The following is a 12552-nucleotide window of genomic DNA, read 5'->3' as shown; positions in this document are numbered from 1 at the left end:
CAAATAATTATTACTCCATCATTGATATTTAAAAAAAAGACTGCACCCTTAAAAAAACTGTTGGTGTGTTCTGCAGTAATCTGCAGTAGTCTGACTGAAAATATGGTAGCGTTTAGTGGAGACTGGAGATTGACTGAAATCAGTTCAAGGAGTGATAACTTAACAAACAAACAAGCAATCAACCAAGTCAGTCAGCCAACCTCCATAAATACGATGAGTAATGTACACATTGCTGATAATGAACCATCAGGTTTCAAGTCAAAACACCTTTTACTTTTCGTCAGAATATGTTGATATACGGTCTTCTAAGTTATAATCTCAATTTTCAGAAAATGCCTCGAAGGGAATTTTCCGCAAATTCATTTTTAAGATATTTCAGGTGCATTTACAAGTCTAAAATCAAACGTAAAGGAATTGAGTTTTTGTCACAAAATCTGATTTTCTTATCCCTATATCTTTGCATTTCAATGTCAGAGACCTTGGATATTTCAAACTATGAATTATTTTAGATCAGATAATAATAGTTTGAAATATCAAAGGTTAACACCATCAGGTTGCAAAGATATAGCGATTTAGAAATCAGAATTTGTGGCAAAAACTCAGTTCCTTTCATTTAAAGACTTTAATATGCTTTTTCTATTTTTTTGCAATATTTTTTGAACTGTTGATGGCAGGGTCCCCAAACTTTGTAACTTTTCATGAAGAGTCTTATTGTAATAAAAAATCAAAGCCCTAAGTCAACTGCCTGACTGACTAGATACAGCCTGATAATGCACTTGATTTCTACATTATCTTAAAAATGGATTTACTCAAAATTAATTACCTAGAGGGCATTTCTTGAAAATTGAGATTTTAATATAGTAGACTTCATATTAATATATTCCAAAGAAAAAGTTAAGGTGTTTTGAATTGAAACCTGATGGTTGGATGTGTGTATAATATGGTTACAAAGTCTAGAAATTGAAGCTACCATCTTTTTTACCTACTCAACCATCTATTTAAGGACTGAAGAGTTACATACCGATCTCATACCATTACCATTTAAAACTTTATCTGATAACCTTTTAGGAAGGTTGCTTCTCTATTTTAAAAAAACAAGATACATTCTGTCTATTTCATGAAAAATGATTTATGTTTAGGATAATTATTTTCCAGTTTACAACACAAACCTGAAATCAAAATAATCCAAAAAAAATATCTTGCTCACCTTAGCACCACGGTACTGCCATCCAACCGTCATCTTACAAAACCCTGCAGATCGTTGAAGTATGTTACAAGGATTCTCGTCAGGCATATACGCTACGATCAGAATATCTAGAGAATCTATTGAACTAGGCCTATATGGTGCTACGCGACCCTTTTCAAGAAATAATATTATCTTTTAATGGTTACTTTTCATTTTTTTTTCATTTAACACAAACTTACGCGGATTTTCTATTATGGCTGTCAACAAACATGCCCTGAGGCCGAATCTAAAGAATTTGAGCCGCGGTTCAAATATGGTTGGTTCCACTTAAAATTGTATTCAATATTTCAAGATTTACGCCGGCGCTCAATTGAAACAGGTTTTTGGCGGATTTGAGACGAGGCTGAAATTCATTAAATTTGGGCTATGTGCTGTCATGAAAGTGGGCCCAATAAGTTTAAATTAATTTACATGTTTACGTTGATTGGATACAAACGTATTTATATATAGAGATTCTAAGAAATATAAAAAGAAATTTTAGAAAATTAGAAAATATGCATAATAGTGTGACATACCTAAAGTAACAAGCAGAAAGTCGTGTAAAGGGTAATCATAGTTCATTCTCAGCTCTAGTCGAACACTTTTCTATAAATAAAAAAGTGTTTTCCCATTTTTTTAATGCAAGGTTCCAGTAACATGATATTTCAGGGGACACTAGTTCCAAAGCTAACACTTGGCCCATTTCTAACACTGAATGTTAGAAATGGGCACAAATCGAAAGACTTGGTTTTTGGATCCTAGCCCGTTTCCAGAGTAAAAGTCGATAATAAAAACTAAAACCCATATTTTATTTAAAACTAGCTGAAGGGCCCGGCGTTCCCCGTGGATACATCTCTTTTTAATTTTAAAAATTTTGAAAAAATAAAATTCGAATTTCTTAGCCTATGTCACCCTCAGGCTACACATAAGTGTCTCCAAACAATGTCAGCCCATTCGGTCCAGCTGTTAGGCCGGCCAAAGGGAACATATATACGAATGTCTTGTTTTATATTAAACATGACGAGGACAACAGCTCACAATCTTTAATTATTTTTTATATCAAAATTATGATAGGAGTTATCGTATTAAAACAAACTTTCCGTTTTTGAGTATAATCCGCAATTCAAAACAACTTTCATAACTTACAAAATAAATCACTGAACAAAAAATTATATTATAAAGACTAAATTAACTGCTGAATTATTTCTAGAATCTGATTTTCCTCATTTAATCTGTTAAGTGTTAAATAAGAGAATATATCTAGATGCTTTATTTTTAATCATTTCAAACAAACAGTTTCCCGCATTTCTAGTGAAATCTATATTGTAAGAACAAAATTATATAAATATTTTGATTTCTCAATGCCGTAATGATTTTTAAATTATAATTTTCTACTTTGTTTATATTTTACTTTTTCAAAAAATCTTGTTCTGTTATGTAAGTGTGTAAATGCTTTGTAAGTGCGTAAATGCTTGAAAATTGACATTAATATGTTTTCGGGTAATTGCCTCAAAGCCAGGATATGTTCCAAATGTTTCCAATATGTACGAAAATTAAATCAAGTATCATCAAAAACTAACTCTCGCATCTTATCAATTAAAAATTGACATTGTTTCAATATACAGTTTTTGCCATTTTTAATAAATATAGGTATAATTTTGTTCTACCTGGTTTGGATTTAAAGATATATACCCTTTGAAAAGATAACTTTGCAGATTTGGCCCATTTCTAACACTCATTGTTAAAACTGGACCAAGTGTTGGTTTTGGAACTAATATCCCCTGTAATTTAACTGTTGGCTTTAAAATGATTTATCGTGATTTGTTTATTTCTCTCCTACAGTGGATCAAAAAAAAGAATTTGATTTATTTTGCTGCTCCTTCGTAATTTTGCCATAAGGAAGCAACCGAGGGGTTTCTTTTACTCTATGGAGTATGGAGGAACCATTAGAAAATAAAAATTGTATTTTTATAGGAGCTCCTCATCTCTTAAATTTTGAACTTAAAAAATATATTTAGTATTGAACGCTGAATTCCCTGATAGTTGGGCATTCTAAATGATCTTTGAACTTCTCCTTCTTCTTCTGGTTTACTGGAAAGATCATCTGAATTCCCTTGGTTTCTATTTATTCTTATCCTAAGATCTCCATCTTCTAATCTTACACTTCGGACACAATTCTCTCTTAAACAGAAAATGTAAATAAAACGTTCAGCTACAGGATGTCCCGCCAAACATGACAATTGGGGTGATTTGATCATTTAAGAAGTACAATTTTTGAATTACTAATCACAAAATACCTCTGGTCCGGGCTTAATGTGGCCTGCCTTTCTTTCTTAACAAAAATTTCAGAGATATAAAGATTTTAGTTCAGATTTCGACAATTTTGGATTTATTTAATTAACTGAAATTAGAACAAAATTCTTAATATCTCCGGTAGTATTCAAAGAACAAAACATCCACACTACATTATAGAAATTTTGGGATTATTGTTTCAAGAAATATAAATTCAAAACTAAATTGACAAATCAATGTCGCAAACGATTTCAAAGATTATGCATCGACCTTCAAGTCATCTATCGACTGTCATGTTTCGTGGTACATCCTGTATTTTCTATTTCATAGGGGTTTATGGGATGTTTTCCGTTTATCAGGACTTATGCGATGAAAATTTATCTTTAAAATTATTTTAACTTTCAAAGAATATCTTCCAAACATTACTTAGTTTAATAAACTTTATCTGTCCCCAAAACAGTCAAAAATAAATTCAATGGCTTGTTTTTTTTCCTTCTGATCATAATATTGTTGAATAATGACGTAATAATCAAATTAGCTGATAAAATACAGTCCAAGGATAGTAAGTTAACCTTTATTTTAACTTCTCTGACCTTTTACTTAATTTTTAATATTCTTTTTTATCCAACAAATTTGTGTTTAATAGATCTTCTTTACGGTTGCACATTTCCAGATGATTTTTAATATCGTAAGAACAAAACTAAGAACTTGACAAAATGAATGAATAATGACTTGAATCTAACCTGTTATTGGCTGGTGGAAGGATAAACCCTGGGATCTCTTTTATTTCTAAATTAAAAGGTTTCCATCAACTAAATTTTTTGGGGAAAATAACAATATATGTTTAAGGTTTTTAGTAATTATTAATTACTGAAATGGTAGATATGTTAGGTAATACAAAGATTAAATTGTCTTTTAAATATTTTTTGTTAAACATTTAGGTAAAATTTTTAAAACAAATTCAAAATTAATAATTAAAATAATTACGATCTAATAATACAAACAATATTACTAAAAGTCTTGAAGCTAATTATTTTCTTAAAAATCAACAAGTACCTTTTTTTGTAATATTTATTAGATGCTCCACATTTTTATTTTTATTGTGTTTGTAAAATATATTTTTAACAGTGTGCGTTCATTATGCAATTTGGTAGCAGGTTAAAAACATTTCAGTGAAAATTTTAGATTAATTTTTTTTCACCACAAAAACAAATAAAAAGGTAAATCAAATCACCCTGGAATAGCCGTGATTGGTTTAAATTTGAATTAAAAAACAAGCTCCAAGGAAGAGTTTACATAGTCTTTTACTTTCAAATTCATAAGTTTTATGTAGAAACTGATTCAACAAACGATTTGTTGGTATAATAAGCTAGAATTTATTTATTAAAAGATTTCAACAGCAGCCGGTGACAAAAAAACTTTAACATCAAACTTTACATCTTTTTGACTTTATCAACAACACCCATTTTGCTGTTAATATCAATAACTTTCATTCAAGGGACTGTTTACGTGATTTTAAGTGACCCAACATTAAAAAAGTGGTATGTCCGATGGATACCCTTTAAAATTCTATCCGAACAATAATACAAGATATCATCGTTTTTTCATCTTAAAGCTTGGTAAATTCTAAAATTGACTTTTAATATCTCTGTTCTCTATAGAAACAATACGTGTAGGTAAGTAAATATGTAGATTGTAGGCTAGTACAAACATATATAAATAGAATATAAATACACGGTCATAAACTCTAATTGGATTATTGGATATTGGAGTTTTATCAATAAAATTAGTTAAGCATTATCATATTTTTATCGACAACTGTTAAATATTAGATAGGGTTTAAGGGAAACATTAACTAAATATAATTTTCAAATTTATTACGCCACCGACCGCAATTTCGGTAACTTTACATTCAACAACAAAATAGAAACCTGAGTTGGAGTCTGAAGCCGCGACAAAATTTGCATATTTTGTTCTTTTTGATAAATATTCTCCCTCCCCTTCTCCACTTCGTTTCAGTGAAGTATTTTCTCCTTCCTCCCCTGTATTCTTAAAAGATGGATTCGTCCGGTTTATCTTGGAGTTTGCAGCGGCCGACCCTGCAGTATAACATGAATAATAACAATAACAATAACAATGACCTCGAAAACAGCAATAAAAATAACACCTACCAATCAACTCATGTGAGTATATATTCTATGCAGTGTTCATTTTGAAACATAATGGGTCTCTTTAGGGTAAAACAAACCAGAGACTAGAATTTTAATAATTTGAAAAAATTAGTCTCAAGTCTTAGCTATATCATTGAGACTTGAATAAGAATTATATCCCGGAGGCTCGAGCCTTATTTCAAACCAGGTAATTACAATACAATCTTTCTAAAACAAACTCACCCAAAATGGAATATTTTTTTTCAATGCATCCCAATAAAGTGGAAAACGGACGATAATATTAAGATTGATGAGTTTAAAAATGATGAATTCCAGAATTAATCTCAATTCTTGCCACTTGGTAAGAGGACCTAAGATTGAGCATTAGACCCGAAACTAGAGGGTAATTTTAAACTTGAAACTGAGATAAACGATGCACTAAATTTGGGAAATGTCGGGCAGATTTCTCCATTCATCATCAAATAAAATATGTTACCAGAGCTGAGAGCTTTAGAATTGTGGATATTGAGATCAATTCATGATTTCCTCTTTTTATTAATTTCAAGATTAATTTAATTTTCAGTTTGCATCCTGAACACTGTATAGTGTGTGTATATAACTCAACCAATCGAGTAGCGTTTGGAGTAACCGGAACAGCCAATCAGAAAGGCCGTTGAAACTTTTTATAAATACAACACTTCATCAATAGATAGATAGCTACTATAATTCAACAATATTAAAATCTAAAAAGAAAACTAACCTGAAACAAATGTTCTTTGTAACCTTCCTCTCCTGTTCTCTCGGAACTCCTCCACTACCCCCACTGATAATTCTCTTATCTAAAACTTAGAAAAAACTATAATATTATATTCATGATCATAGAGCGGTTTTATAAGAGCCAATAATTGGTTGCGCAGTTGGAGGCTAAATATTCCATTAAAATCATAAATTTTATTTTGTCCAGAGGGGTGGGGGGCACAGCCTCCATTGCCCCTGATGACTGGGACACTGGGCTAAATATTTACTTTAAACCATTTCCAATTGTATACTAGTTTAAAGAGTGTGTTCGCGAAAAATAAAGGGGATGTAAATGATATCAAATTCAATTCGAAATTGATCGCTACTAATTTTACTTCTATCTGTTGTGTAAGGAGAAGAAAGCGTCTTATACACAAAACTATTTCATTCAATTCGACGTCAAACTATAACCCCCCTTTAATTTTTCGCCCACACTCCCTTTAAGCTTAACTTTTTTAATTTTTTTAAATCGTTTGATTTTAAATAAATAAATGTTGAAATCCTGTAAATAATACTGACCAGCACCATAGTATCATGAGGGTAGGTACACCCCATAAACTCAATATTTCCTAGAGTTTGAGCCAGGCAGACTACTTCCTGCTCAGAATATCTAAAATAACTGAGTGTTATGTTTAATCTCAGAATATGTAGAATAACAGAGTGTCAAGTTTTATATTAGAAAATGTAGAATAACAGGATGTTAAGTCTATCCTAAAATAATGAAAATAAGTTTTGACTCGACCCTCAGATTATGTAGAAATACAGAACATTGAGTCTTTCCTCAAAATATATAGAATAACTGAGTTTTGACTCCAATCTCAGAATATGTAGAATAGCAGTGTTGAGACATTCCTCAAATCATGTAAAATAACTGAGTTTTAAGTTCATTCTCAGAATATGTAGAATAACTGAGCTTTGACCTCTCTCTCAGAATATGTAGAATAACAGTGTTAAGACTATCTTCAAATTATGTAGAATAGCGGACTATTGTGTCTACCCCATTTACAAGAGCATTAAGTCTATCCTTAGATAATGTAGAATAACAGCCTATACCTCAAATGAGGGTATAGTCTTTAGCTTAGACTATGCAGAATAACAGAGTATTAGTCTATTCGTCATAAAAGAGTAATGTTTCAATCTTAGAATGTGTATTATGACTATCCTCAGAATATGTAGAATAACAGAGTTTTAAGTCTAATTCTATCAATCAACGAGCACTGAATCTATGACTTAGAATGTGTAGAATAGCAGAGTATTAAGTCTATACATCATAAAAGCAGTGCTAAGGATCCATTTAATTTTGATGCGGATCGTAATTTAAGAGCCATAAACGATCCAATATGTGTGGGACACCCTGTATAAAAAATCGTCCAACACTTTCACAAAAACGGCTTTTTAAGTCACAAAAAGATTTGCGACCTCTTAGTAATTTTTCAACCGCGGGGGTTTAACACGACATTCCAAATTTGTTTACATCTCTACAAATATTATTAAGATTTAATAGATTGGCATAGTAAATATATTTATGATATACTAATGGTACATGTACATTATGTAATTATAATATATTGTATATTTTCTTCACGTATATGTACATGATACATTTATCATGTACATTTACAATGTACATATACGTGAAGAAAATATCCAATACTATAATTAGATGCCAGAAATCCATCCTATTTGAACAATGAACAATGACACTGCTTACTGGTGTTTAATGGACTCCATAAATGCTTTTTTGAGCTCCCAATGATGAGTAGGTTCATGAGAACTCCGGTACTTATCAACATTCCAGTCAGCCGACATTCTAAATCTGAAATATAACATTTCCTGACATTTTCAATCAACGTTTATTCTTTTTACATGTTTTATGTAGATTTATACAATTACACTTTACAGAGATATCATAACAATGTGATTTGTACTTATATAGAGATAACATAGTTACAGTAGAAGAACATAACTTTCAGATTTTTTTCTGAGAAAAATTAAAATACTGGTGCTTTACCCCGTAAGTTTAAAGCATTAAAAAAATTAGGGGGGGGGGGGGGGGAAATAATGTTTTGAAAGAAAGTGTTTCAACTACTGCAACCTTACTAAGAAAACTAAAATGTATATTCTAATTAATTCAATTTCTGTATTTATTTTATGAAGCAGTAAAAACACCACTGAAAACAATTAAAAATTTTTTTAAAAATATTAAAAGATGTCTTCATCGTAGGCAATCATTTCTCTCTTGTCCTGAAATACGAATTTAAGTTAAAACAAAACACAAATATTAAAACTATACAGTGAACCCCTTAATAACGAATACATCGGAAGAATTTATAGAATGTCGACTTGACAATTTTTCATTGAGTTTTATACTATATTTCGTAAATTTCAGTAATTGCGAAAATAAATAAATAGCCATGAATATGCGGGAACAGTTTTAAAAAGTTGCATATAATCATTTAGTTAAAAAACTAAATATATGTAGCATTCCATTATCAGAAAGTGAAGAATACAATATTTGATGAATTCTTTCGATGTATTCGTTATTAAGGGTTTCACTGTAGAATATGAAGAATAACAGAGTATCAAGTCTATCCTATATTTATTTCACCCAATTAAGCGAATTAAACCTAAGGGGGAAATACTATTGTCTTTTTTATGAAGTTTTACCTTGTGGGATCCTTTTTGAGAATGACTTGCGGCAATAGTGGACCACGTGGTGCTACTGCTGGAATCGTTGATTGGGTCAATGATGGGTTGGCGGCGAGCAAGAGAAACCTGAAATCACAAACTCTGGTAAGTTTCTTTATTTCTTGTAATTCTAAAACAATAAGAGGATTAAGAGGATTGTATCTGTAAAAGAAGCCCCAGCTTGTAAAGTTTAAAAAGTGTAAACTAGGTTTGATAGTTCTAGTGTTGTATTTGCTTCAGTGCTTAGAATCTTTATTAAAAAAAAAACATCTTTTTCCTCTAAAACCCAAATCTGAACTGTTAAAAAAAGAGAAAAAAAATTCCTTCATTTCTCAATGTCGTATCAAGTTTAAGTATAAAAATAATCGAAAATAAGAAGAAAAATAATTTCAGAATTCTTTTGTTATAGAATTCAGTAAATCGTAAAGAAATGTTCATGACCTGGATCCTGATCTAGTATACGGATCAAAATTAAATGAATCCTAAGCACTGATTTGCTTGAACTGGTTTAAACTTAAAAGCAAAATAAAGCTGGTGCTTTAAATCCAAAATATCAGCGCTATCACTGAAGGATTAGTTCGATAAAATTCGAAAATGGGTATATACAAAGTTTTTTTTTAACACGAGTAGAAAACCTATACTCTTAAAGAACTCAACAATGAACAAAATGAAATGGAATGTGTAAAGGACCCAATCAACAATGAACAAAATGAAATGGAATCTGTAAAGGATCCTATCAACAATGAACAAAATGAAATGGAATCTGTAAAGGATCCTATCAACAATGAACAAAATGAAATTGAATCTGTAAAGGATCCTATCAACAATGAACAAAATGAAATGGAATCTGTAAAGGACCCTATGAACAATGAACAAAATGATCTACCTTGAGTTGAACTCCATTGACCAAACTCCCATTGATTTCTGCAATAGCTCGCTCCGCACTTTCAACCTTAATATTATGATATTTATCTATTTCAGATTATAAAATAAATAGTTGGTTGATTTAAAAATTAAATTATGAATTTTAGATCAACAATATTTTCATTATTATTTTGTTAAACTTACAATACCCTATTTTCATTGCATTAAAACCTGCTGGCCATTGTTATTTGTCTGTAGGTTAAATGTTAATAATGATCATAATAATAATAGTAAAGAAAAGGACAAGGACAAGGACAACAACAATAATAAACGGTGAACAATTACCATTGCAGTTGTCTTTTTAGTAATATTGTTCTCAAAAATGTGAACTTGTATAACCCGTTAAAAAAAAGAATATTTTAAATTCCTGGTAAACGGAAAATACAAAAAAAAAACCTTGTCATATGTGATGAATCCACAATTCTTCTCAACCTCCATAGATATAGAGACAATAGGACCGTAGGGTGTAAACTGAGTTCTTAATATCTCCTCCGTAACCCCATATCCGTAGATATATACAGTATGTCCTTAACAGAACAAACCAAGGATCAAACATCATTTTCAAGATTTTACAAACGCTCATCAGTCGCCGACTGCATGTTTATTGTTTAATGTTTATGCATCAACACCCTTTAATGAAACCATAACTTATTTTCACAAGAGTCAACTAATATCATATTCAATTATAAGGCGTGATATATAGCTGCTTTAAATCACTTTTCTTTCAAAGCCAATCAATTTTTAAGGTTTTAGCCCCAAAAGTGTGGGAATATGATATTCTTATGAGGATAAAATGTACTAATGGAATTCTTAAACTCGATGAAATAATCTTGATGCATTCTTTAACTCAGGCCTGCGGCCTTCCTACTTGTGAGGTTCCATGACCAAGTTCCCGATATAGAAAGTTTTTCTCCTGAACCATGTAATAATGGAAATTCTTACACGATATGTTTATTACCATGGAACCGAACAGATATGATACAATACGCAATATATATAAATTGTAACCAATGATGATCTAACCTTGTCTCAGCTTCCCTCCCTTGTCCTCTGTGAGTCCCCTCTCCTCCCTGTCCCTCTCCTTCACGAAGTTCTCGTACAGGTTCTTCTGTTTACTCTTCTTCTGCTCATCAGTGATTTCAGGTTCAAAATCCTCTCCACCTTAACATAGGATTATACTTTAATGATCATCACCTTAACATAGGATTAAACTTTAATCCTCTCCAATTTGACATAGGATTAAACTTTAATACTCTAAATCATAACATAGGATTAAACTTTAATACTCTAAATCATAACATAGGATTACATAGGATTAAACTTTAATACTCTAAATCATAACATAGGATTAAACTTTAATACTCTAAATCATAACATAGGATTCAACTTTAAACCTTTTCATCTTAAAATAGGATTAAACTTTAATCCTTTCCACCTTAACATAGGATTAAACTTTAATCCTCTCCACCTTAACATAGGATTTAACTTTAATCCTCTAAATCTTAGCATAGGATTAAATTTTAATCCCCTCCACCTTAAAATTGGATTAAACTTTAATCCTCTCCACCTTAACATAGGATTAAACTTTAATCCTCTAAACCTTTAAATACGATTGCATTTAAATCCTCTAAACCTTAAAATAGGATCAAACTTCAATCCTGTTCACCTAAACATAGGATTAAATATTAATACTCTGTACCTTAACAAAGAATAACACTTCAATCCTCTAACCCTGAACATGGGGTTAACATTTAAATCTCTTCACCTAAAAATAATATTAACCACTTCTCTTAAACTACACATCTGAACAAAGCTTCTGTTAATTATGGATTATGCTTTTAAGTAGATAATAAAAGCGTTAAAGCAACGCTTAATAACAATATTAACAACTATTATCATTAATGCATACGAAGTCTGATTAAAAAGCGTTCGACTGTACAGTGTACAGTGTACAATGTACAGTGCACAGTGCACATACTTAACTTTTTTGTTTTGCCTTTTCCAACAGTTTATTTTTTGTCAGAGTAAAAAGTAATGAAAGTGACGATGTAGAAAGGTAAATTTGAAGAGAAACTTCTTGCCAAGTTGATGATCGGTCAAGAACCCTGATTTACCTGTGTCAAACCCTCCTCCAGGTCCATGTGTAGCACTAAAAGGCTGATAACTACTCATTGCTCTATCCTGATTATGCTTTCTTTCAAATCCTAGAATAAAAATATTGAAAAATTTTAAATGTTATTTTTTTTTATTCTTAATGCCGATTTTTGATTTTTGAATCTGTAAAACTTGGAATCAAATAAATTTTGACAAAGGGGATGGTGGAGTTGGCACATTTTATGTGGGGGGGGGGCCCTGCCTTCATTTTTGGTTCAAATCTTCCAATTTTTTGGGTGCACGCCTAATTAGTGATCGAAATTCCTAAAATAAAATAAAATTGAATTTTAATGACCTCTAATGACCTCTAATGACCTCTAA

At 31.0% G+C, this 12552-nt stretch overlaps 1 protein-coding gene across 5 annotated transcripts in view; it reads right to left on the bottom strand.

Moving 5' to 3' along the window:
- LOC111703196 (negative elongation factor E) overlaps positions 1-12552 on the bottom strand; it is a 43763-nt gene that overhangs the window by 23946 nt on the left and 7265 nt on the right. For 3 of the 5 annotated variants that reach the window (XM_023475072.1, XM_023475074.1, XM_023475075.1), the window contains exons 3-10: positions 8177-8283; positions 6985-7075; positions 6428-6506; positions 5449-5616; positions 4261-4306; positions 3262-3406; positions 1762-1831; positions 1208-1299 (exon numbers count right to left, since the gene is read on the bottom strand). In XM_023475072.1, the coding sequence (XP_023330840.1) occupies positions 1208-1299; positions 1762-1831; positions 3262-3406; positions 4261-4306; positions 5449-5616; positions 6428-6506; positions 6985-7075; positions 8177-8274 (789 nt within the window). In that variant the 5' untranslated portion in view covers positions 8275-8283. Of the gene's footprint in view, positions 1-1207; positions 1300-1761; positions 1832-3261; positions 3407-4260; positions 4307-5448; positions 5617-6427; positions 6507-6984; positions 7076-8176; positions 8284-8304; positions 8393-8455; positions 8710-9132; positions 9241-10039; positions 10106-10473; positions 10605-11100; positions 11239-12191; positions 12282-12552 lie in introns of those variants that run through there. The other 2 variants (XM_023475077.1, XM_023475076.1) reach the window with 2 other exon arrangements.

This window comes from Eurytemora carolleeae, unplaced genomic scaffold (genome assembly GCF_000591075.1).
Source record: "Eurytemora carolleeae unplaced genomic scaffold, Eaff_2.0 scaffold404, whole genome shotgun sequence".
Lineage (NCBI taxonomy): Eukaryota > Metazoa > Arthropoda > Copepoda > Calanoida > Temoridae > Eurytemora > Eurytemora carolleeae.
Note: the sequence above shows the minus strand (reverse complement) of the source record. Positions and strands in the feature narration are given on the sequence as shown.